The sequence below is a fragment of the Lissotriton helveticus genome, chromosome 3_1 (genome assembly GCF_964261635.1).
Source record: "Lissotriton helveticus chromosome 3_1, aLisHel1.1, whole genome shotgun sequence".
Taxonomy (NCBI): domain Eukaryota; kingdom Metazoa; phylum Chordata; class Amphibia; order Caudata; family Salamandridae; genus Lissotriton; species Lissotriton helveticus.
In genome coordinates this window covers 1,777,666,680-1,777,690,728 of record NC_136061.1, presented here as the reverse complement: position 1 = coordinate 1,777,690,728, position 24,049 = coordinate 1,777,666,680, and the positions used below count along the sequence as shown (strand labels likewise).

Genomic DNA, 24,049 nt, shown 5'->3' with positions numbered 1-24,049 from the left:
ATCAATATCACTCAACAGGAGACACAGACTCATACACTTCAAATATGGGAATCGGGTGTGTTGTACCCAAGAAAGGTTACATAGATATGGGATGTGGGACACCTCTGAGTGCCCCAGATGTTGGGTAGCTGTGGCTGACTTTCTACGTGTAGCATGGACATGTGGAGGGGTAGCCGGATTCTGGAGTGCAGTTTTTAGCGAACTGTGCAAGATAACTCCTGCCACACTGGAAGCTGACCCCGTGCTGGCCCTATTAGTATTCGATAAGGCAATAGACAAATAAATCAGACCCCCTAGTGGCTATTGGGTTTCTACTTGCCAGACGGCTGGGTCGCGATGCAATGGGCCCAAGGCCCAGTTATCACTCGAGTGATTGGCATGCAGATATGGATTCTGTAACTCTCAGTCGGGTACCTATAGTGAGTTGCTCCCTCCCCAGAGTTGCCCCAGAAATCGCTGCGGCCCGTACCAAGCTTATTTCGAGGTCAAGGAGACTGGGGAGACTGAAGAAGAATGAACCCCAATGTTGCATAATACCAGCGAACACAAACAAGTTCAAATATTCTCGTGCATCTTGCCGACGTGAGATATGGCTGACCGAACGTATTGGGGATAGGATGTACATCGGTTAGCCCTACACATTGTAGGAACAATAGATAAAGACAGTAACGGGATGGTAACTAACCTAAAGTAAATATACAACAGATGCATGACTGTCTATGTAAAATGCAAATATTAATATTAATTATTTTGGATCCAAAGTGTAATTTTTCACGCTGGAAAGGGGTTAATTTGTATACAACATATGGTCATATAGTATCCGTATGATCTATGTGTAATCGTGTATCAATAATAAATAAAAAGTTTTTTTTTTAAAAGGTCACTGATCGGGAAAAACTAATAACTGGCCTCATTGGGCTGTTTCAGAACATTTTTGGCTCATTGCACTCCTGGCAGCCACGGCCGGCAGTGGGAGTACCTGCAGGGCGGTGACAGGGGGAGGGGTAGTAATGTATGGATTACAGAGTTTTAAAGGTAAGTAAACATTTAAATAAATAAAACGAATTTCGTTGCGCGCACTGCATCGCATTTGGGAATGCAGTGCACTCAACAAAATTCGTTTTATTTATTTAAAAGTTTACTTACCTGGGAAGCTCCGAAATCCATATATTCCTACCCCCCACCCTGCCCCTCCCCACGTCACCGCCCTGCAGGTACTCCCACTGCCGGCCGCGGCTGACTCCTGGCGGCCAGCACTAGCCACCGGGAGCAGTTTCAGCAGACCGCCTCCCCTCCAAAGTAGCGTAATCGACAGAGAGCTGCTTCTCCTGGCTCCCTTCGCCAGCCTTCCTCCTTGTCTTTATCTCTGGGCAGAGAAGACCATGGCTTCCCCCAACTGGTCCACTGGGTATAAGGGGGGTCAGCCTCACTGGTCCTTGGGGTGGGATGGAACTGGTCCTGGAGTCAACTGATGCAGCATTCAAAGAGGAGCCCCCTCCTGTGTTGACTCCAGTTGTCTGGGCTTCCTCCTTTGTCCAGTTGGCATGGGCTGTTCCCAGCTCTGGTGCAGAGTGTTTTCATCCCCACCCTTCTCTCCTCAGGAGCTGAGGGAAGCAATGTTAATTACTCCTTTTGTGTGGGGCAGCCTTTGTTACTGCTGCTGGAGAGCTTCCATAGTTGGCCAGCCTCCTAGATGGCCTGGGAGTGGGGATTTTTCTAGTAGTTGGGCAGCCCATCCTCCTAAGACCTTGGAGCCCTAGGAATGATTAATGTAGTGTGATCATCATATTCTTTTTATCGGGAATCAAGGCCTTGGTTCCGGTAGGGCTCCTCAGGTGAGATCTAGTTTGCTATGCATAGATTCCTTCTCGTGTATAGTCCTATTCTTGTAGGCACCTCGGGTAAGGTGGCTTAGTCACCTAGGGCCTCTGTGAGTGAGGTTGCCTAGTGTTTTAGGGCCCTTGGGGTGAAGTAGCTTATCCTCCGAGGGGCCCTGGAGTAAGGTGACCTAGCCTGTCCAGGACTCCAGCTGGACCCTGGTGAGTGTTGTGGCCTAGCTTTCGAAGTGCCGTGGGTGAGGTCTTGCCTCCCTGGTACCCACGGCCTCTGCTCTGTGAGAATGCTGAGCAGCGCCGACAGGCACAGACTCACTCATGCCTCCGTGCGCAGTCAGGGTGAACAGCTGTTGCTTGTGGTTTCTTGTGGGGGGAAGTTGTGCAGTTTCCTTTAGTTCTTGTTAAACACTCCCAAAGCACAGAACCGGGTGCCACCGTGACAGCTGTGAGGCTTCTCTGCGCGCCCCCCCAAGGCAAGGACCTGGTTTCTCCTCTCGGCGTGGGGGCAGCTGAAGGTGTGAGGGTACGAGGGGTGATGGGACACCAGCCACCGACATGCTGAGGCACCTTTTCCGTATAAAGCACCGGAATCCGCAGGCAAGTGCTGACACCACTGTGAAGGGTAGCTCAGGACGAGGCGCCTTCGGACAGCTCTAGGTTTGGGGTTCTAAGTGTGTGATGGTTTGGGGGGAGGTAAGAGGGGGGTAGCCGGGTGCACAAGCGCCACGCAAAATGTAAAATGTGCATTCATTGCCGCAGCACTTCGCTTTTTTGTTTCTTGAATATTGTTGCTCATTAGTTGGGCAACATGAGTGGCGTAGGATGGAGGATGTGGTGAAGGCGAGCTGTGGAGAATGTTTTATGGTGACGGGTCCCAAGACTGAGGGACAGCTATGGAACCTTTCACGCCTGGCAGGTGCGGAAGGGGCGCAGTCATCCTCTCTGTCGCAGTTTTCAGAACGACGGCCAGTGTAGGAAGCTTGAGCGAGTATCGGGCGGGTGGTCCGGTTTAGCAGACTTACGAGTGTATGTCGTGAGGAGAGAGTAAACCAAGAACGACGACATACGTCGCCTTCGTGTCTCCTTCGTACAAACCCCAGCGCTGCCAAACAAACTAGGCGCACCACGTACCTGTACTCGGGAGAGTCCCGAGTGCCGTCTTTGCTCGGTTGTAATGTTTGCGCTAGTTCGCCGAGGCTTCGCCCTGCCCTCTGTGTTCACGCAGAGGAGCCCCGCAGAAAGAGGCCACGAGCGAACACTCACTTTACTCTCCAACTGTCTGTAGAAACTCTCGCTACTTCCTCGCCTAGACCAGCTAATTCCCTGCACTGGGGGTGGGTTGATAAAGGGCCTTCGCGTCCATTGGTGGAACAGGTGCAGTGGCACCGGGGCTCACAGGCCTACGGGGGCCAACCGAATCCTGATTACTGCTGTATTTCACAATTAAAAGAGCGGGACGGGGGCGTGGGGGGCATTTCCTTCCTTGCACTAGGGCCCGTGATGACACACTGTCTCCGCACTGGGTTGATATCCGCTTTGACGAAGGACGACTCGTTCTCAGTTTGAGTGAAAAGAGCCATAAAAACAAAGCGCAGAGAAAGTTTGAATTTTGAAAATTCGGTAGAAACCTGCGCGTTAAAAAAGTAATAAATTATGTGGTCATCGGGCCTCTTGGGAGTGCACGAACCCTGTTATTTGTTGCACTCTGAGGGAGGCTACATTCAACAGTTACTGTCTTTTCAATTTATAGCGAAACTTTCCGCCCAGGAAACGTTTTTTTCGTTTTTTAATCGTTGTTGAAACTGAGCTGATGAACAGTGGTTTGTGGCTAGAATCACAATACATTGGGCGAGGCAGCGCTGCTGCTTGGGCTGAAGAAGAGCCGCTGCATGTGTTAACACAACACCTCTCTATTTTATTGATAAATGTTTATCCATTAAAGTGTTGGCATTCTTGGGAATGAACCTCCACACAGCTGGTATAAATACCATGTATATATATATATATATATATATATATATATATATATATATATATATATATATATATTTAATTGGATTGTTAACGTTGGGTATTAAGTGACCTAATGTAAACAAAAAAATTGTCTCGTCCGTAAACACATATGTATGGCGTCTGAATGGTTGCACAGTAAATTAATTATACATATAATTTACTTCATCTTTTATATTTCAAAATCTTTCAATAAGTGCATATAAAATGTTTCTACCGATCCATTGTTAGTGGCAGCCGAACAGCATGCCAAACAAAATAGGTGAATATGGATAAACTAACCATGCAGATCTAATGTTAGCAGCAAAGTTATGTCCCCTTCCCAGGAGGGCCTAAAATGTGTTATGTATTCAGTGCTTCAAAAAAGAAATTCCATGATTTATTAAAAGCTGACAAATTGAAGGTAAATTCATATTTTGAAATAAACCTAATGCCAGACCAGTATGTTAACAAAAAATCCACTAGTTCCGTTTATTCCATTTTCAGCCAGGCTCCGTCTCATACACCTCCTGGATTCATTTTCTTGCATCATCTTCCTATTGCATCTAGAAACTAAATTCCTCAGCTTTTTGACTGCAGCTAGATCAAATGTCTTACAATTTCAACATTGAAACCCTATCGTAGATGCCAGATAAAAATGTCTTTGTCAGACCTACATGATATCTGCGTGTGATGCATGGGCCCTGACCGTGATTCTGTGGCCTACAACTCCTGTTCATTGATGCATCTGAAGGCAGTTGGATAGCAGGAGACCAAGATATTTTCGAGCAGAGTCCTTAGGGCCACACCGAAACATTGCCTTCCCCAGGTATGTGTCCTGACAGGATTTGATCTTCTCACACAAAACAACAACAAGAAGGAGAAATTGTCTTCTTTTTCGATGTAACGGTCCCAGTCCTCGGACTGGAAATAGTTTCAATTCCATTGCTTGGTTCTGAGCTTGTCCTCGACATTGGAGAAAACTCCAACAACCTTCCTGCAGGTTGTTGGATTTATTTAGGACTCTGTAGAGCACTAGCAAGGCATGAGCCTGTTGATGCTGGGTTGGCAACTCTAGCTGCTCCGACCTGGCACTTCTGGATTCTGCTTCTTCCTGAGCTATGTTCATTGCAGCTAAAAATTAGTTGGTGCTTACTAAGGTACTGGCCCCCGTTCTGTGAGCTCTCTTTACTGACTCGCACTGCCCCAGGAAGATTTCTCCTACTAGAGTAAAAGGAGTTAGGTCCTGGGTCGTGGGAGGGGCTGGACCATATATATCAACATGAACATACAAATTGACCCTCACACCTTTATTTTCAACTTATTATTAGAACAACAATAATCAGGACTGTTTCTGATTATGTGGGCTTAATTAATTTGGCCCTTTACTTTATTGTTCATTCAAGTAAAAAGATTGTTATGTATGAGTAACACACGAAACATATGACAATCAATCAAATGTAAAAAATCACAAATATCAACACATTATTTTCAAAAACATTGAATCATACAAAACAAACATGAAGGAAAAATTAGAGAAACTTTGCAGATTTGCAGTTTGTAGCATGTATTAAATGGTGAAAAAGATGATTCTTTGGAAAGAATATACAAGAAGGCTAGTGGATACAAATCAATAAATGTTATATCACAATAATTTCTATGTGTTTTGTAGCAGCAAGAAGGCTACAAAACACATAGAAATTATTGTGATATAACATTTATTGATTTGTATCCACTAGCCTTCTTGTATATTCTTTCCAAAGAATCATCGTCTTTTTCACCATTTGATACATGCTACAAACTGCAAATAATGTGCAAAGTTTTTCTCTAATTTTTCCTTCATGTTTGTTTTGTATGATTCAATGTTTTTGAAAATAATGTGTTGATATTTGTGAATTTTTACATTTGATTGATTGTCATATGTTTCGTGTGTTTCTCATACATAACAATCTTTTTACTTGAATGAACAATAAAGTAAAGGGCCAAATTAATTAAGCCCACATAATCAGAAACAGTCCTGATTATTGTTGTTCTAATAATAAGTTGAAAATAAAGGTGTGAGGGTCAATTTGTATGTCCAGGAAGATTTCTCAGCATAGCGTTCGAAATCCGCTGAAATCATCAGATTGTTATAGGAAAAGGTTAAGGCGTGTTTTGACGATATATCTAGCTGCTTAGAGTGGAGCCCAGATGTGCAATACCCTGTTACATTGATCACACAAGGACAAGGTGAATGGTCAGCTCTTTGTGGGCTTCGCCAGAGCTCGGAAAGGCAAGGCGGTGGCCAAACGCACCATTTAACATTAGGCCATCCTCTTTATGTAGATCTGTTGCACATGAACCAAGAAAGCCCTTCGGAAGGCATTTATGTTCAATTTACCAGGGCCATGACTATTTGCAAAGCTCTCATCAGAGGCCTTCTGGTGGCTGACTTCTGCAGGGCAACCACATGGTCATTTCGCTATACTTTTGGCAAACACTACGTCTTCACAGCCTAAGTCAGCTGCAAGCCTTTGTCAGGGCTGATGTATGGTGGCCTTTGTTAATCAACACTACCCAATACCACCTCCCAGACAGTGTTGCTTTGGGACACATTCTTAAGGTGAGTGAGCTGCGGGAAGATCTATCCATCAGAAAAACGTTATGTACCTTTTGATTACAATATTTCTGTTGGATGCATAATCTTCATATTCTTCACCACTCTCCCTCCTTTAACAATAAGCCAGTGCTGATAGTGATAAGATCCCAAACGGTGCAGACCTGTTACATTTGGGCATGGTCACGGTCATTGATGCAGTTTTGGTTCCCATCTGCACATCCCATTGGAATGTGGAAAAAGTCCCCGGAACTGACGTCCGTGTGCAGTTTTGTGTTTATTACATGCCAGTTTAGTGGAATCCGTCAGAAGCAGTTGTTAGAAGCTGCATGCCACCTCCTGGCGGCACCGGAGAGCTTGTATTTTCACACTAGTACGGAGTTCCTCTGGGATATTAGATGATATGGTAGTAAAGACCAAGAGAGGGGTCCCGAAGGAGACCATAGATGTATGTGAAGAGAAGGAAGGTAGGGGAGGGGAATCCCCCTTGTGGAACTAGTACTCTCACACACCTAGCTAGATCGGTGTCATGCTTCATCATTTGAGTATGCCCCTCGTCAGGTCGGCGCTGCAATACCTGACGGGAACCCGGAACCGGGGCTCTTTATCGGGGATCTTCTGCTCCTGCCGGTTGGTGCAGTGGGGGTAAGGGTCCTAGCATGTGTAAATGTGAGGGGAGTGGGATTAAAATATGTCGGTTAGTCCTATTCCTAACCTTTATTCCATAGGTAAACTGCCTAGTTAAAAGGGGCGGAGAGTCGCAATGTGTCTAGATGTAGAGGCCCTACTCTCAAAAGATCAACATATTTCGTGTCAGAATAGTCCGGAGGATCTGGACACTTCTTCAGGATCTGAGTGTCGTACTATCTACACAGGAAGGTAAGTGTAAAACTACATACCCCCTTGTTCTCATGGTAGACCTAGAGGTGGGATAAAAACAACATGTAAGGAAGGGTACAGTACCTATCATAAAAAATACCCTTAAATCAGGTCACCAATATTTGCTTGGTCAGCATTTATACATCTGTTCATATATGATAAATTTCTACTTCAACTTCAAGTATCAACCTTAGTGGAGTTCTTAAACCATGTGTTCAATATACTAATGTGGCTTTGTAATATTTGTTCTAAGTAGTCATAGATGCATGTAGCACCGGAGAGCTACAACTAGTGCAAAAGTTGCTCAGAGCATTTTGATGCCTGGGAGGAGAATGTTAATGTAAGGGGAGACGCTTCGTGCTGCAGTTGGTGTGCTTGGAAGCCCGTGGAGCACTCAAACGCCCAGAACGCTGCGGGCTGTAACTGACGACTCCCCCCAGCAACCGGGGGCTACTTTTACTTCTCGCGTCTCCCGCTCCGTGGGAGACGCTTTGTGCTGCAGTTGGTGTGCTTGGGGGTCCATGGAGCACTCACAGGCCCAGAACGCTGTGGGACTGTAACTGACAACTCGCCCCTCCCCCCTGCAACCGGGGGCTACTTTTACTTCTCGCGTCTCCCGCTCCTCGGGAGACGCTTCGGGCTGCAGTTGGTGTGCTTGGGGGCCCATGGAGCACTCACAGGCCCAGAACTCTGCGGGGCTGTAACTGACTACTCGCCACTCCCCCCTGTAACCGGAAGTACTCAGTGTCTGGCCCTCCCGCCATGCGGGACGCGCGCGCGGGCGCCGGGCTAAGCACAGGCAAAGGGCGGGCCGTGTGTGGCTGTCAGGGGTCGGAAGAGGCCGGGCTGGGCCACCCCCCTGACATCTGCAAAGAGGGTCTTGGACAAAAAGGTACTGTTTCCTGCTAACCTATTATCAAGATTGAAAGCCCCCAGGGCTTGCCCATTTATACTTTTGCTACCCACAAGGGCCTACTAAGGACACAGCGAAATATTTTGTGTGTAGATCTTATTTGTATATTATATTGGTGTGTATAGTCTACTCCCTATAATATTCGGAAGCTCTAAAGATGGGCAAAAGGGCTTGTGTGGCCAAGAAACAAATCCCAGTTCCGCCCAAACCTAGCGCTAAGCCCACATCCATAGATAGGATGTTGGAGAAAGCCCTGGGAGCAGTGGCCTCAGAAATAGAACGGACTAAGAGGCGTTTATCTATTACACCGAACCTAGAATCCGAATCGCTGAATTTCAGCTCTTCATGTGAATTAGAAGCCCTACCAATAGAGTTATCTAATGTCCCACTGGCAAATATAGATACAATGAGCATGGAGTCTCCGAATTGTAGTGCTTCAATTCAGTCAGGTAGAAACACCAAAGCTAAAGTAAGACCCAAAGCGAAGCCGCCAGTCAAAAGAAAAAAACCACAGGGCCCTATCCCAGATATTGATTCTTTGGAGGGTAACACAGCAGTGGATTCTACATGCCGTGCCACTGATCAGCCTGAGTGGGTGACATCGTGAAATCTCCAGATCCAAATGAGAGCCATTGTTAAGGAGGAGCTTAGACCTTTATTAGAAAGGTTATAAGGGCTGAATGCAATTTTGAATGAAGGGATAAAAACAAGGGATATAATTAAGGTTAACACTACCTCTGATATCATGACAAGAGAGCAGGCCTCTAATAGTTGCCCAGCAGATAAACACTGTTCTATTCCGAATGAAAGAGCGCCATCATTAAACATAAATGCAAATCCAGATCATGCACAACAGGTTAGGAACCATAATGAATTAAGTGCAGCAAAGTCTTCCTCGAACCAAATAAATGCAACAAACAAATATCCATTAGCGTCTAAAAGAATAGGGGAAACTCACAATAATCAAGGCCAGGTACTGGAAGAAACTCAACCAACACGTGAGCGTAATTATCAGATATATTGTCTACCAAACCTAAATCTTCCCCCTGCGTCAACTCCTTATGTACTAATTTTGGCAGGTGTACCCGAATTAGGAAAGGGACAGACCGAATCCCACCAAGAACTAAAGAACAAATGTGTTCACTGGATAGTAAACCATAGCGATTTTGGATATGAAAACATCGAAGAGATTTTATCCACAAGAAGGGTGGGTTGGATTGGCGGATGACACAAGGACATTCAAGGAAATTGTATAGTCATTAATTCCAGAAATCCAATGATGACCAAAAGAGTCCTAGCAAGGGAGTATGGGAGGAATAAGGGTAATATTCTTTTATTTCCTCTGGGCTTTTTTTATCCTCCTAATATACTTCAGCAGTTTGATTACTATCAGCAGATGGGAAGGAGACCTGTGCATAACAATTTTGTATTTCCAAACATAGGTCAAAACTGGAGAAAACAACCCATTTTTAATATCCCCACTAGGAATAGGTTCTGCCCTCTAGAACGGGTAGATTGACTAATGGAAGTAGTCCCCGAAACTACCCAGGGAGAAATATCCTCGGAGTCTACTGATTATGAACATAAGGGTCATCCAATAGGGCTACATCCCCAAAGAGAGGAAGGCGTGGTCGGAGGGAGCATGAGCGGCTCCCGAAGCAGCAACCTCAATGAGGGTGGTTTAGCCCAGATTGAAAGTCCCCAACAGCTTATAACAGAAGGGATATCTGAGCAGGTAGACCCAGAAACAGGAAGAGTGTCAATGAACACCCAGCCCCCCATATTAATAGCTAGTACCGGAGACGAGCCTCGTCAGTATTTTAATCCAGAACTAGAATGTTCTCTTTGCTACAGATTGTGCTTGAACTGGGGAATATGCTGCTTGCTGATGAAGATAGTTATAATTAAGCACTTTTCTGTTCAGAAGGTCGAATATGTCGGGCATCACATCATACAACATAGTAAACTCAAAAAAAGAGGTTGAGAACAAAATGTATCGAAAGAACAAAAATAATTCATACCATTTTTCAAAATATACTAGATCACAGAAATCACTTCTTTAAAAGCCTAACCCAAGCATACTTTGACTCATACATACTTAATAAGTCATATTTACACACGGTGTCACGGATGCGTCTCCCCCACAGTGTTTATATTTATGTTAACTCTTTATATGTGTCTTCCCCCCCATCCCCCCCAGTGCTGACTTATTCTCATTCGTCCTTTCTACGTTTCAGCGTAAAGTCTCCATTTCACATCTGGTGTCCTTAGATGCTCCTTTCCTGGGCATCTCTTACTTAGATATTTCATCTTTCTAATATTCTGCCCTCGTCTTATAATATATTTGAGAATTATTACGACTGTGCACGAAAGACTATGAATGTGACGCATGGATGGCAGTGTGTAAAATAAATACACCAGTTATATATTCTATCCTGATTAAGGCATAAAATAGGATTTCTGAAACTGAGATCATAGTGATACTTGAAAAATGCTGGGGTGGGGGAGAGTAGACAGTAATGAATGTCTACAATCAGCAGATGGTGTGAAATATAAACTGTGATCCAAAGTTGGCTCTCCTCAACAAGAGTTAAGAATGTATGCATGAGTTAGGCTTTTAAAAAACGTGATTTCAGGGAACCGGATGTGTTCTGTGATTTTGTACACTTGGAAAATGTGTGCATACATTATTTTTGTACTTTTGATAAAATAGTCCTCAACCTTTCTCTTTGAGTTTAATACTATGTTGTGCAGTGGGATTCAGAATGCTGAATATGTACATGAAAATGTTTGTCTGCTAACTAAACGTTCCTAAAACAAATGAGTCCCCGAAAACAATAGTTTGTTTGCTTGTATTACATATTTATATTGATCTGAGTATGACAATTGTGTAGCCAATGGCAGTATTCACCTAGTTTTAAAATAAGAACCTAGTTTTTATAGTTTTTAAAATGTTTTAATTAACCTTGAATGCAGTCCTTTGTATGTGATAAAGCAACTTTTTTTTATAGACAAATTTGTTTAAAAATGTTTTAGAATTTTCTTAGATTTGAGTAAAAAAATAAATTATTTTGAAATTAATGCACATTCATGCATTTAGATGCAACTACTGACAAGCGGAAGTGTGAAAAACAAAAAAGACATTAAATGCCCAAATGGCAGCTCATTTGGAGAGTCTCACTGCCATTTCGAGCACAAATATATTCATTTTAAATGGGTTCCTGCACCTGTAAAAAATAGATTAAAAAATATATCTACTCCCATTCCTTTAAGTGGAAGAATAAAAACCTTTGTCTACCAAAATGTTACAATTTTAGGACTGACGAGGTATTACGTAACAGAAAGTATAGGTAGCTTGAGTAAACAGATGTGCGAAGGGGATACTGGACTTGGGTCGTGAACTCCTCCTTTAGCTATGTGCCAACAATGACTAAAATCCCTCACAGCACTACGTTATGAGAAACCAGCTGCTTTCATATTTGCATTAATACTTCACCTTATTGCTCATTTACGTAAGTGTGAAAGGCTTTACATTCAACAGCTCCACTTCCAGCAAAGTGATATGCAGGAGTGCCTTATTTTTGTCTTGAGCATAGAATGTTAGCCCTCTAGTTGTTAATTATAACTCCCTGGCGAAGCTACAGTTGAAAACTGGGGATCAACTAAGACTGCTGCGGGTGCTGGAAGGACATTTTTCACTCGGCATGCCAACATTTTTTCCTAACTTCTATATGGAAGTTATTTGGGAATTTATAGAAAATGTATTGATTTTAGCTTTCTAGAGCATTAACCTCAACTCCTCCATAGAAAATTATTTGATTTCTATAATTCCTATTCCAGCAACATGGTGTTTAGAAGTGCCTCACTTTTGTTATGGACACTGTGGAAACCTGCAGTAGAACTCAGTGAAATCGACTAACAGGCAGCAGTTAGTGTTGAAAGTGCATGTTTCAGTTGGCCCAACAGGCCTTTTTCTCTCCCATGGATGACCATAATTGGCAATTGATAGTAAATGTCCTCATTTTTGCTTCTGGAGTACCCCTTCCACAATTTCCATGAAAAAATAAGAGGAACCAGTTTTCTCATACCTAATTCATCAGCATGAAACGAGGATCAGCAAGGTTTTTGGGTTAAAATCGCCTTAGAAGTCGCCATAATTTTAGATTTTGGTGGGGCCTAACATTGCCTTAGAACTTATCATCATTTCTAAAATATGCATACCACCAACAAATTATGTAGATCGTGACTAAATGTGCTATTGCCCTTTTCTGTGTTTTTCCTTTTAATCCCCTCAAAGCCTTGCATTCACTGTATACTTGGAACAAAAATGGCAGAACCTTATGACCATAACAATCTGACTGGTATGCTTCTTGTAACTTTCCACCAAAGTAGTTCAATGAAAAACTACCAGTTATGAACATATCGCCCTAAATTTCAAGGGCCTGATTTACAAATTAGCAATATTATTTGAGGGAGGACACACCCAGGTAGTTATTGACGAGGATGGCGATGGGCTGTGACTCTGCCCCGGCCAATAACTAGCTCGGATGGTATTGCTTAATAATTAGGTTTCATACCTTTACTGCTCTTTTAACATTTTAGATTGGGAATGCTCACTTGCCTCCCTCACATACAGGTATTGCAAAGACCATTATGAGGAGGCATGTAATTTGTGAACTGAAACGCTAGCTAAATGTAATACTTATGCCCAGATTTCAGAAAAAGCCAGAGCAACGTGGTTACTTACACTGAGTTTGTGGACATGTATTTATTTCAGTATCCTTTCCCGGTGTTTTGTGGCACATGATGCAATGCTATACTATGTTTCAAACTATATATTTAGAATGTGACTCATGTATGCTACATTTATTTGGTTCTGAGGTGATGAAAATAAGACCGGCTGTGGTATTGGTGGCGATTCTATCTCTAGCTATTTTAGGTCACCCAGTAGATTTGCATTTGGTTCAAGGTTTTTACTATTTTAACAGGATATTGTATTTTTATTTCTTCTGTATTCACCTCATGAAAATACTCACATTATTGTGATGTGCAATATGTTTTATGTTGCGATTTGGTTTTATGAACATTTTATGCAAATTCTCAATAAACGCCTCTTGTCCATGGGTGGTACCCCTCAGTTCCTGTTGTCAATGTTATTCAGCTTCTTTTTTTCATCTCATTCTTCTGCATCTCCTGGTCAACTGTCATATGCCTCTATGCTGCTTGCCCCTGCGTTATGCTTCCCTACACCCTTGCGTTATGTACCTCCATGCCCCTTATCCTTACGGCCTGTTCCTCTTTTCTTGTCTATGCCTGCTCCTGGTCTTTATTCTAAGAGAGGATGCCATGTGATCTGAAATCCAGAGACACCTGGTGACCAATTGTTTTCAGCTTTTGCAAGAATTGGCCAGAAGTCTAATAGGCGAGAGCATGGTTCTTTTTAGGAGCCTGAAAGGTGTTCACAGAGGTGTGGAATTTATTAAAATATCTACATGTCCATGGGGAAAGGCTGCTTCATAAATGTACTTGTCCTGTAACCAAATTCACTTGGTGCCTTGTACTGCAATGACCTATATCAGCAATCTCATTATTAAAGAGCTCTAATAGCCTCTCTGATTATGCCAGGGCTCATACTATAGACGGATTTGAATACTAGCATTTCTGTTATTTTGCCATCTTTCCACAAATCTACATACTGGGGCTGCAGGTAGCAGTATGTAATCATTTCAGGGGTGTAATGCTCTTTTGATTCTGTTTAAACCTAACTTGCATGTTTTAGGGGTTTTTACCAGCTCTTTTCTAATCTTTTCCCATGCTGAGAAAGGTTGGAAATTTACTCCCGACAAGGGCAGAAGTAAGACTTCTTCCATGGTTGGGGAAAAAAGTGGTTGGAGGGAAGCGAACATGTACACTCAACAGATTTGGCATGAGCAAATCTACAAATATATATTTGCTCTTGCTAAAAAGTTCACATATATTTTCTAGGGGTAAGAATTCATGGACTGCTTCCGTAAAATTCTTGTGAGTTCACAAAAGCTATACATCTGCAAGGACATATAGCATGGCTGCACTTTTGTGACTCTCCCTAAGAGTTGGACACCTAATTAAGTCTGGTATTGACCAATACCTTTTTGTTTTTATTTAAATTCTATCTCGATCATATGGCTTCCCTGTGAGCGACTACGTTTTACTCTTTCACAAGGAGCATATTGCCACACAAACTTGTTTTGTTTAGTGCCAGGCACTACTGTGGCAATGTGTGCTTTTTGAGACCAAAACATATATTTTTGCTTTTTGCCAATGTTTGTTAGAATAGTGAGGGCCGGCAGCTCCCACAACAATAGTTTTACAAAAACCATGTCCAAGCAAGAGAAAACTAAAAGGCCGACCACCAATGTCTGACCTATTGGCTTTGCCAATTCTGGTTATTTTGATGTTTCTAATAATCTTGTTGGTACCGGTTGCGCTGATTTAAAAAAAATATATATATTTTTTTTACCCCTTTATAAATATTTTGGGAAATATTAGCATGCATCACTACATATTACTAAATTATACTTCATAGAAATGGTACCTAAAATTTCATGGTAGTTTTTTTCCTAGTTGCATTTTTTTAAACATTTTATTTTCAAAGCAAGGAATTGTCAATCTTGCTTTCAAGCTTATGCAAATATTTGCATCTCATCAGAGAGCATTCTAGGAGCATTATACGTAGTGATTACCCTAAAAATAAAGGATTTGCATGAATGAACCATAAATACAAGTGCGAACAGCATTAACATATGGACACAAATATTATCTTCATTCCAAACAATGCCTGTCCCTGATCAATAATGTTATACTGTAAACTGGCTGCCAAAGGGTTTGTGCAGCAGGGTGTTGGGGTCTGCTTGTCCCAAGGACAAAATAAGCATGAAAACGTGTTGTCCTTGGCCACAAACTATATGTACTGGGGGTCTGGCTACAAGAAATTCCACACACCTGAATTCATCATCTCTAGGAATGACGACAGTAGTACTTGAAGGGGAATTTGAGAGTAGAGGATCTTTGGAAACCGTATTTATATCACTAGACACCTCTGGAGACTGATATATTTTATTTTAATGTGCAACCGAAACAGCAAATGAAATGCTCATAATTCATTGTCCATATCCTCATCTTTACCAATGACATGACATGAAGAAACATCCATGCAAAGACATTCGGACTTTGGTTCGCCATCCACAATTTTTCATAAATCATGATTGATCTTTTGTCCAGTTTTTTTGGGGCCAGATATACAAATCTATGGGAACTTGGTGGTGGTTCTCAATAGTTTGCTTGGGGGAAATCCCAATAGAATGTACAAAATCCAATTATTAAAATGTACCCTTGGTGGCATCCGAGTTGAGGGATTCTTTGATCTTCCATGCTGATTTGAATGGATTCCCTCATGTATTTATTTGTAATCAACTTCCTTTCCAGATGAGATCTTGCGATCTGCATCCAAGACTAATCTTCCTTTATAACTATAATGCTGTTTGAAGCCTATGGGGTCATCTGTGAAAGCTACCTGGAAATTAATCTTTACTAAACCCCTCCCACCACCTCCTTAATTGGGATGGGACCAGAGGCCATTCAGACCACTGTGCCGATCTACTCATTTATGTAAGGACCCAGCATCAGTTGATTCCATCACTCCAAAATCCTCATCTTCATCCTCAGTGCTTGGCATTCGACTCTTCTTTTGCATGCACACCCCCAGTTTAGTTGGCCTGATAAAATGTAAGAGTATGCGTTTATGTATCAATCGTGTGAAGATATGATCAGTCGAGTCAGCCACAAAGTGGGGGCTGTGTTTATGCCTTCATATTCTTTGCAACTACTAAAAAACGCAATGGGATTTTCACCCATTGCTGCAGGATTTTCTCATTAAAAACTTTACATTTTCATTCGATGGACTCTCACGAATCCTGTAAACCGCCTTAAACCTGTGAAACAGTAGAAGGCATCAGTTGGGGTCCAGAGGGGCAAACAATGTAAAGACTGCATAAGTAGCAATCTTGCTTAACCGCTGCTTGTTTATTGATAAGTCTTGTGATTTAGCCCATATAAGACTTGTATAACAGGCGCTCCTGCTATCCTCCACCAGAAACCTATGCATCTTGTGACACGGCTTCCACCAGCATGCACATCTGGTGATCCACCTTCCCTAAATATTTGGGGCTTCTTCCCCTACTACATAGTCTTGTGTATACGGTGTGTATAGTCTCTCAGCATCACTTAATATAGCTGGCAGTGTTCTACTCCCACTTTTGTAGGTTTTTATTTTGTATTGTATTTTGTTTGAAATTATATAGCGCTTCATAACCTTTTTGTGGTGTCAACACATGTAATCAAATGGATAGCACGTTACCTGGCTGATTAGTGTTTGGGTTGAGAGTATTGTACTTACTTGAGAGCCTGTGTGGGAAGCATTCTGGTGTCATGTGCGAGTGACTATGAAGCTGGTCTTATCGTGGCTTTTGGTGCAGCACGTAGTGGTGTGAAGTAAGGAAGCATGTGTGTGAGATGGGGACACTCAAATTATGGACAGTTTAACAGGCAGCTGTTAATTTGTACTGCAGGTGCACTCCTGGCTCTGGTGTTTACAGAAAACCTTTATTTTTACTAAATTAGCTCTATTGGCTGCAAGTGGGCCACCCTCTCCGTACATCTTGTTAGTCTGGAAAGGAAGAGAGAAGGGTTAGGATGGACAGAGGGCATAGATCCACCTAAAAAGCCTGCGCTGTGATTGTCCTCCATATCCGTATTACTGCAGAACATCTAACTTTGCTTGTAGAAGAGCTAGAGGAAGTGATCTCCAGGGGTGGCTTAGATTGGAGTTCTCCAAGGTGGCAGTTATATGTGGCAGTTCTCCATAGGCATTGGTTGGTTATCTATTTGTTTGATATAGGTGGATTCAAAATGGCTTTATGATCATGTCTGCATATAACCTAAAAAACAACCTAAAACTACATTCCCCCTAAAGTCACACCACCCCCCACCCGACACTGCCAAGAACTAGGAGTATCTGTCGCGGTATGAGGAACACCAGGCTCCCAACAGGGGAACCCAGAGCCCCCACACCAAAGGCACCTACCCTCCCAGAAAACATGAGAACAAAGGGGGGCCCAAAGAGTCTTTGGCCTGGTAGTCCCATGGCCTAGCATCCACGCCTACTCAGAGGATGATCCATTCGGAGAGTCTTAGTGAACAGCGAGCGACGTCAACTTGTAGTTGGCTGCCAGCTGTGCATTGAAGAAGCTCAGGGGGGGGTCGCACCGGGCTCTTGGACAGCCGTCCGATCCGGAGCCATGTCATCTCTTAGATCTGGTCCTACGAGACCGGTTATGTCGTGATCCACTTGAACAGTCTGAGTCCAGTAACGGCGGGGAATCTGGCCGGAGTTGGGGGCGTTCCTCCACCCAGGCAAGGACGGCCTCTGGAGTGTCAAAGAAAAATGATTTGGAGTTTAAGATCACTCTCATCCTGGCTGGATACAACAGCATATATTGTAGTTCACGTAACACAGCTTGCGCTTTGCAGCTGAGAAAGACTGGCGTTGTTGTAAGCGGGTATAATCCGGGAACACCATTATGGACCTCGACATCTGTTGAATGCAGTCTTTGTGTGTCCTGGCATATACCGAAAGATTGCATCCTGGTCAGTGTAGTTCAGCATTTTGGCGATAACTGGTCTAGGATTTTCGCCAGGGGGAGGTTTTTGAGTCAGGGCCCGGTGAGTGCGCGCCACCACAAAGCATGAAGACAGTAAGCCCCCTGGCATTAGGGCGGTGAGCCACTAAGTGATAAAGTGGCTCATAGAGGCACCCTCACACCCCTCTCACAGGCCACAAAGCGCTGATTGTTGCGTTGTGCTCGGCCCTCTGCATCTTCCACCCTGGAGGCCACCTCCTGCGACACCACAGTAAGTTTGTTGACTTTTTTCTGGAGGGTGGAAACCGCATCGTCTACTGTCGAGATCCTCGTCTCCGCCCCAGTGATGCGCTCAACAGCTTTATGGAGATCCTGGCGCAAGAATAAAACTTCCGACCCCACTACACCAATCTTGGCGTGCAGCATGTCCCTGGCACTATTAATCGCCACTAGGAGGGCCGCATTGTAAGGTGTCGAGCCTGCTGCCTCACCGCCCAAGGAGCCTCCAGTGGGCGCGGTGAACTGATCCAGGGTACCATGTTTGGTGCCAGCTCCGCTGGGCTTGTCCCTGCCCATCGTTGAGGAGGTCAAAATGGTTACAGCCGCTCAAGGGGAGGATAAGCTGTTGTCACAGGGTCATATACGCACCGAGGGAAGCATTGCCACAATGCGGGAGAGAAACTTTTGGATCGTGAAATGCCTCAACCAAAGGCCTCAGGACGAAAGTATCTTACGATGGAGGGCCACCGGCCCGACCGGATATGATCTGCCATAAGCACGCCACCTCACACGCACACCTCCCTCGAAGTGCGCCCATCTGCAAAAGTTCTAGTCACCCCCTTCGTGTGGGTTGCGATGGTCGCCCCAGGCTAATCCAGACTCGTGGAGGGACCACAAGCCAGGCGGCGCAGCGTGCCACGGTGTTGAGGCAGGCCACGGGGTGATCCTCGCTAAAGTCAATGCCTTACTGCCAGGACCCTCTACAGGCCACTACAGGCCGGACGCAGCAAAAGGGAGAACTCCGGCAGGTCGAGGCCACGTCGGCCAGTCATGGAGCTGTAAGGCCACAAACCCCGATGTCCAGGCTCCCGCCCTCCTAACCCCCTCGGGGTTGATGGGAGCTTGCAGCCCGCTGTGCCAGGGGATTCAGGAGCAGGAATCAGAAGAGAGGCCCCAACACAGGCCCGCCCGCAATCACGATGTCGTTTTCTGGCTGGGGGGTGGGGGGTGCACCGCCTGCTGGGTATGGACGAGAGGGTCGTTGGCAGCTTTGCGGAGGCGGCAGGCGTGACGTGGACCAGCGCCACCATGGAGCGCTCACCTCAGGGGCTGCGGCTAGCCCTGGTTACCTCCGATGTCTCACTCTGACGGCCAATGCCGGCTGGATATCGGCAGGGTCGCTCACCACAAGCGGCCTTAGCAAGGAGGCGCCACCTGGATCTGATCGCCGGGAACCCACACGGCGATGATAGCCTCAGCAGCGCAGCAACAGTTGGGTGTTCAGGGCCCCGGCAGTGTAGCCTCACAGGAAGATCCTGGCCGTACTGTTTACAGGCAGTTGTGGCTGATGGCGGATCCTAGAGTGGGGCCGGCTCCCGCCGTTGCCGGGCCAAGTCCACCACCGGCTCCCCCGTGCGGGGGTGCCGGGTGTCAGGTCGCCCCGTTCTTCACTGTACCGCTCACATTCAGGCCAGGTTCCGGCCTCCAGCTCCACCACTATGGCTCTGTACTGCAACCTGGCGCCGGAAGGGAGACTCGGCCTGCACCCCCGCTGCGTTTGCTGACCAGACACCACTCCCTCCGTAGCTCGGCCGCCGCCAGCAATGAAAAGCAAGGCTCCCTACTCGGTCAGGGGCAGATCCAGAATACTCCCCTATTCCACACAACGCCTCTGGCGGTCATCTTCTGGTAATTTTCTAGCAGCCCCCAGCTATCGTTTGAAAACTAAAGGGGGAAAAACCATGGCTGTACTAGGTATCAAAGCCTGGAACACCATGCCACTCCAGCTGAGATTGTCACAATCAGAACCTTTGTTCAGGAAACTATTAAAAACATGGATTTTCACTGCCCGTGACAACTTGGTGCTCTCTCTCATCTGATCTATGCTGCTGTATACTACAGACCTCTTGAAGTCTTCCCGCTAGCGCCAAGATGCTCCATGGAGTGAACGTAGCACTTTATAAATATATTCATTCATTCACAAGCCTCGCTGATGGAGCACCTCTGAGCAGGATTTTAGCAGGATTTCGATCGGATTATGGCGCGGATGCGCGGTTAGGCTGCGTCTGCCATGATGGCTCTCCAGGCCACGCCCTGTACCTCTTTAAAACTATCTGTAGCTTAAACTGGTTTGGATTTTTGAGCCTTCCTCCTGTCTGCGTTAGTTCTTGAGCAGTACTAGAGTACAAAGCTTCTATGAAGTTGGGCATGTTTGTGGTTTAGTAGTTGTAGTACTAGGCTTTGGGTGCTCACATTGATGCCCACTTGTTTGCTCCTTGTGATTGCTCACGTGTTTGCCAGAAACGAAACCCCTCCGGTGAGATAACTGTGGGAGGTAGACAGAACTTATCCAGTCACTGAGCTGTTTTAACGAATTTCTATAGGTATGTGTGATGCTGTCCGAACAGCCACTTCTAAGCGTTAATCCTTATGGCTGAACAGTTGGGGGTTGTTTTATGGCTGGCTGGTTCTCTATTTTAGTCCTAACTGACAATATTGATCAGCTCACACATGTCCTCTTTGCTGAACCATCTTTTTTTCCCCCAACAGGTGAAATCGGAGATCACGTGGGTGGAGAAGGATTATGCCAACCTGCCAGTCAAGGTACTGTTGAACGGTTGTTTTGGAACTGAAGTGAATAGCCTTATAAAGAATAAGATAATGTGTTAGTTTATCTCAGTTGAGACCACCATAGATCTCCGCACTACCAAAGTTACACCTGGGAGAATGGATGCCTAGAGATTTAATTTTCAGGCCAATGATTTGTGCTTTCGTCAAAATCTGACTTGTATACATGCTTAGATGTTGCGCTAGGTCTAGCCAGTTTATAACCCCTCAGCCAGCTAGGTGGTGTGGCAATGAGTGTGGAAGCACAAAATAGTGACATGGGGAAACAAAGGGGGGGGGGGAAGCAGACTGACAGTTGTTGCCCAGGCTGTCCTCGTGAAAATAGGAATCGTACACTTTTTTTTACTCGCACCTCTACTATCGAGGTTCTGTCAGGGACTTGCGGAAGGAAAAGGCAAAGAATATCGATAAGAGCTGCCAAAGATTACACAGAGGCAGAAGAGAAGAGGCACCCAGTGAGAAATGCCCGCAGATTGTGAAACAAAGGCCTAGCTCATGAAAGCCTGACACGCAATTCAGCATTCAGAATAAGTGATATTCATGGCGTGCTTGGCATACAGGTTACTTTAATACTAAAGGTGATGTGGGGTAAAACACTGGGGATCGCCACACGCTAAGCCTGAAGTTCAGTGAGTTTCTCACCCACAGTTCCTGCTTCGTGATGCTATCTGCAAACATACATGCAAGGGCAGCGTCTGTGGAGCTGATATATTAGTGATATTCTAAAATATAACTTAAAGGCAGTACACGCAGGAAATGAGAATAAATACCTAGGTTGCTTGCTGTACTCGTGCATCCTGGCGACCACACAGGAACATGCAAGCAGTGACGCCTGGTAACCTTTAAAAGTAGTGAGCTTCTTCTTGAAGGGTTCCATCATACTTTCTTGCACTATATGCATCATTTACAAAGATTTGGCGTAGGGCAGCATCGCAAGTTTTTTTGCTGCGCTGCCCTACGCCAAATCGAATAAAGCAGGAGTGCACTCTATTTCCGAGATGCAGTGCATTCCTGTTCTTTCAGCTGACACACAATTTGGTGCCCAGCCCCAACAAGGACACCTTGATTCTGATATGTTGGCAGGATTGTTTTGTGCAGGAAAGGACACTTTCCAGCACAAAAGTAATCCATGGAGGAGTTGTCCTCGTTCTACAAGGAAAGAGGAGAAAAATGGAAGAAATGAAAAATTTCTCCTCGTTATGCCTGCTCTGTTTAGGCATAAGGTTTTGGTGCTACCCCAGATTTATGAGACTTTATAAATTTGGGGCATCGTCAAAATCCATGGGTGTTGAGTGGGAACACCCACTGGAATGCCCATGGACCGCCTCCTTGACAACACAGTAAGGCATGCAGTGCATTGTCCAGCCTGGTCTTACTCCATATCTGAGGCCATGCAAAGTCACGCCAGGTGGCTTTGTGTCACCTCCTATATGATTGAGAGGCGTGCTCCACCAGAGCATCTAAAAAAAAGTGATGCTCCGGTCACGCAGGCCTCTTTTAAATAACCCCCTAAGTTTACTGTCTCATCTTGACTCACTCTGTCTCACTAATTCATGCACTCACTCATTCTAGTCGCACTCAGTTTGAATTACTCAGTCTTACTGTGCTTCACTCACAGTAACACTCAGTTACACTTACCGTCATTCTCCCTCACATTCATTCTCACACAAACTCGTCCTTACTGTCACGCCTTCTCACTCACTCTGACTTACTCCTTCACTGACACTTTTTACTCACACAGGCCTGCTCACAGTGCTGAAATGGCGCAGGCACCTTCTTGCACCTGTATCAGCAATCAAACAATGGCACTAGGTTTCTCAGTTTGTTGCTGGACCCACTTCAGGTCGGTCTGCATTTTATTTTTATTGTACCAAGAGTGAATAATTGACTCTTGATACAATAAAAATAAACCACAAAACAAGGGAGGGTGTAGTGGAGCCCATAAAGGAGAGCTGCCACTGGTCCAGGGACTCCCGTACATCAAACCTATCCACTCAATCATCCATCCTTTCACTTAACCACCCTGTTTCCTCCATCTATTCCTCCATCATCAATCCTCCATCCATCCTTTCGCTTATCCATCCACCCTTACGCTCCATCTATCCATCACTCCACCCTGCATTCACTCAATCCATCCATCTATCAATTCACCCTTTCACCCTTTCATTGAGACATCCATCTATCATTCCTTTCACTCATCCATCCATTGTTTTACTCTTCCATCTTTACGTACTAACCTCCCACTCATCCAACCTTTTGCTTATCCATCCATATTTTCACTCCATCCATTCAAACACTTATCCATCTTTTTACATTTCCACTTATGCCTCCTTTCATTCATTCTTCCATCCATCCTTTCTCATCCATCAATCCATCCTTTCACCTATCTATCCAGCCACCCTTTCACTCATACACCCTCTCTACCTTCCATTCTTACATCATCCTTTCACTCTTCATCCATGCATCTATGCATCTACCTTCTCATCATCCATCCATCCACGTTCCTTTCACTCAGTCACCTTCCCAAGTTCATTATGAGCCTTTTGTCTGCCATGCTGCAGACAGAAGAGGCCCCTCAAGAACCCCACTCCCTCTGTTGCGGCTAAAGCAGGGAGGGGGCTCGGGTGGAGCTTATGATGCCCCTGATGCAGAGGCTTAACTGCACACTTCGCTGTTAGTCTACTAGTGCAATTGTAGTCCCCTGCTGGTTCCTTCCTTCTCTTGGGCTCCAGTATGTTTCTCTAAAGTGAAACCAAATGCAGTACTAAATACGTTACTGCCAGAAGAGCAGCCCCTGCATCTCTCCTATGGCCTGCCCCTCTGGGATAATCAATAAATTGTTGCCATTCACTCCCTCCTTGTCCTCATCCGCCTGCTCCACCCCCAGCCAGTGAAGTGCATGGAGTTTTGTAACTCCTCCCAGGGCCACTGTTCCAGCGCCCCAAAAGCAACCGGATCCACGGCATTCTAATTCAGCACTCCCTGTCGTGTGATGTCACTGCTGTACCTTGTGCCTGCACCTCAAAGAATCCCTTGGCCGGCTGGCGCTGCGCAGTAGGACATCTTCAAAGGTCACTAAAGTTCACCCAGGAGATTCAGCACACCACCTCAGAGCAGTAATTTATTTTCAGCTGCTCTGTTTATTTTCCCTGTTCTTGCCTCTTTCCCGAGGGTGGGGAACGCCTTTTAGCCCATGAACCCCAGTCGCCCATGTATGCAAGGGGATAATAGCAAGGGTAACATATATATATTTCCTTGAGGGATAAGGAGCCAGAGAGAAAGTGTGATTAACAAGAAGGATGAGAAACTTGGG

General features: G+C 44.9%; 1 protein-coding gene across 3 annotated transcripts in view; it reads left to right on the top strand.

The window, feature by feature from the left end:
• The window catches only part of RPS6KA1 (ribosomal protein S6 kinase A1), an 844,361-nt gene that overhangs the window by 358,485 nt on the left and 461,827 nt on the right, over positions 1–24,049 (top strand). For 2 of the 3 annotated variants that reach the window (XM_078682639.1, XM_078682641.1), the window contains exon 3: positions 20,659–20,712. In XM_078682639.1, coding sequence (XP_078538765.1) covers positions 20,659–20,712 — 54 coding nt within the window. Of the gene's footprint in view, positions 1–2,216; positions 2,433–20,658; positions 20,713–24,049 lie in introns of those variants that run through there. The other variant, XM_078682640.1, reaches the window with a different exon arrangement.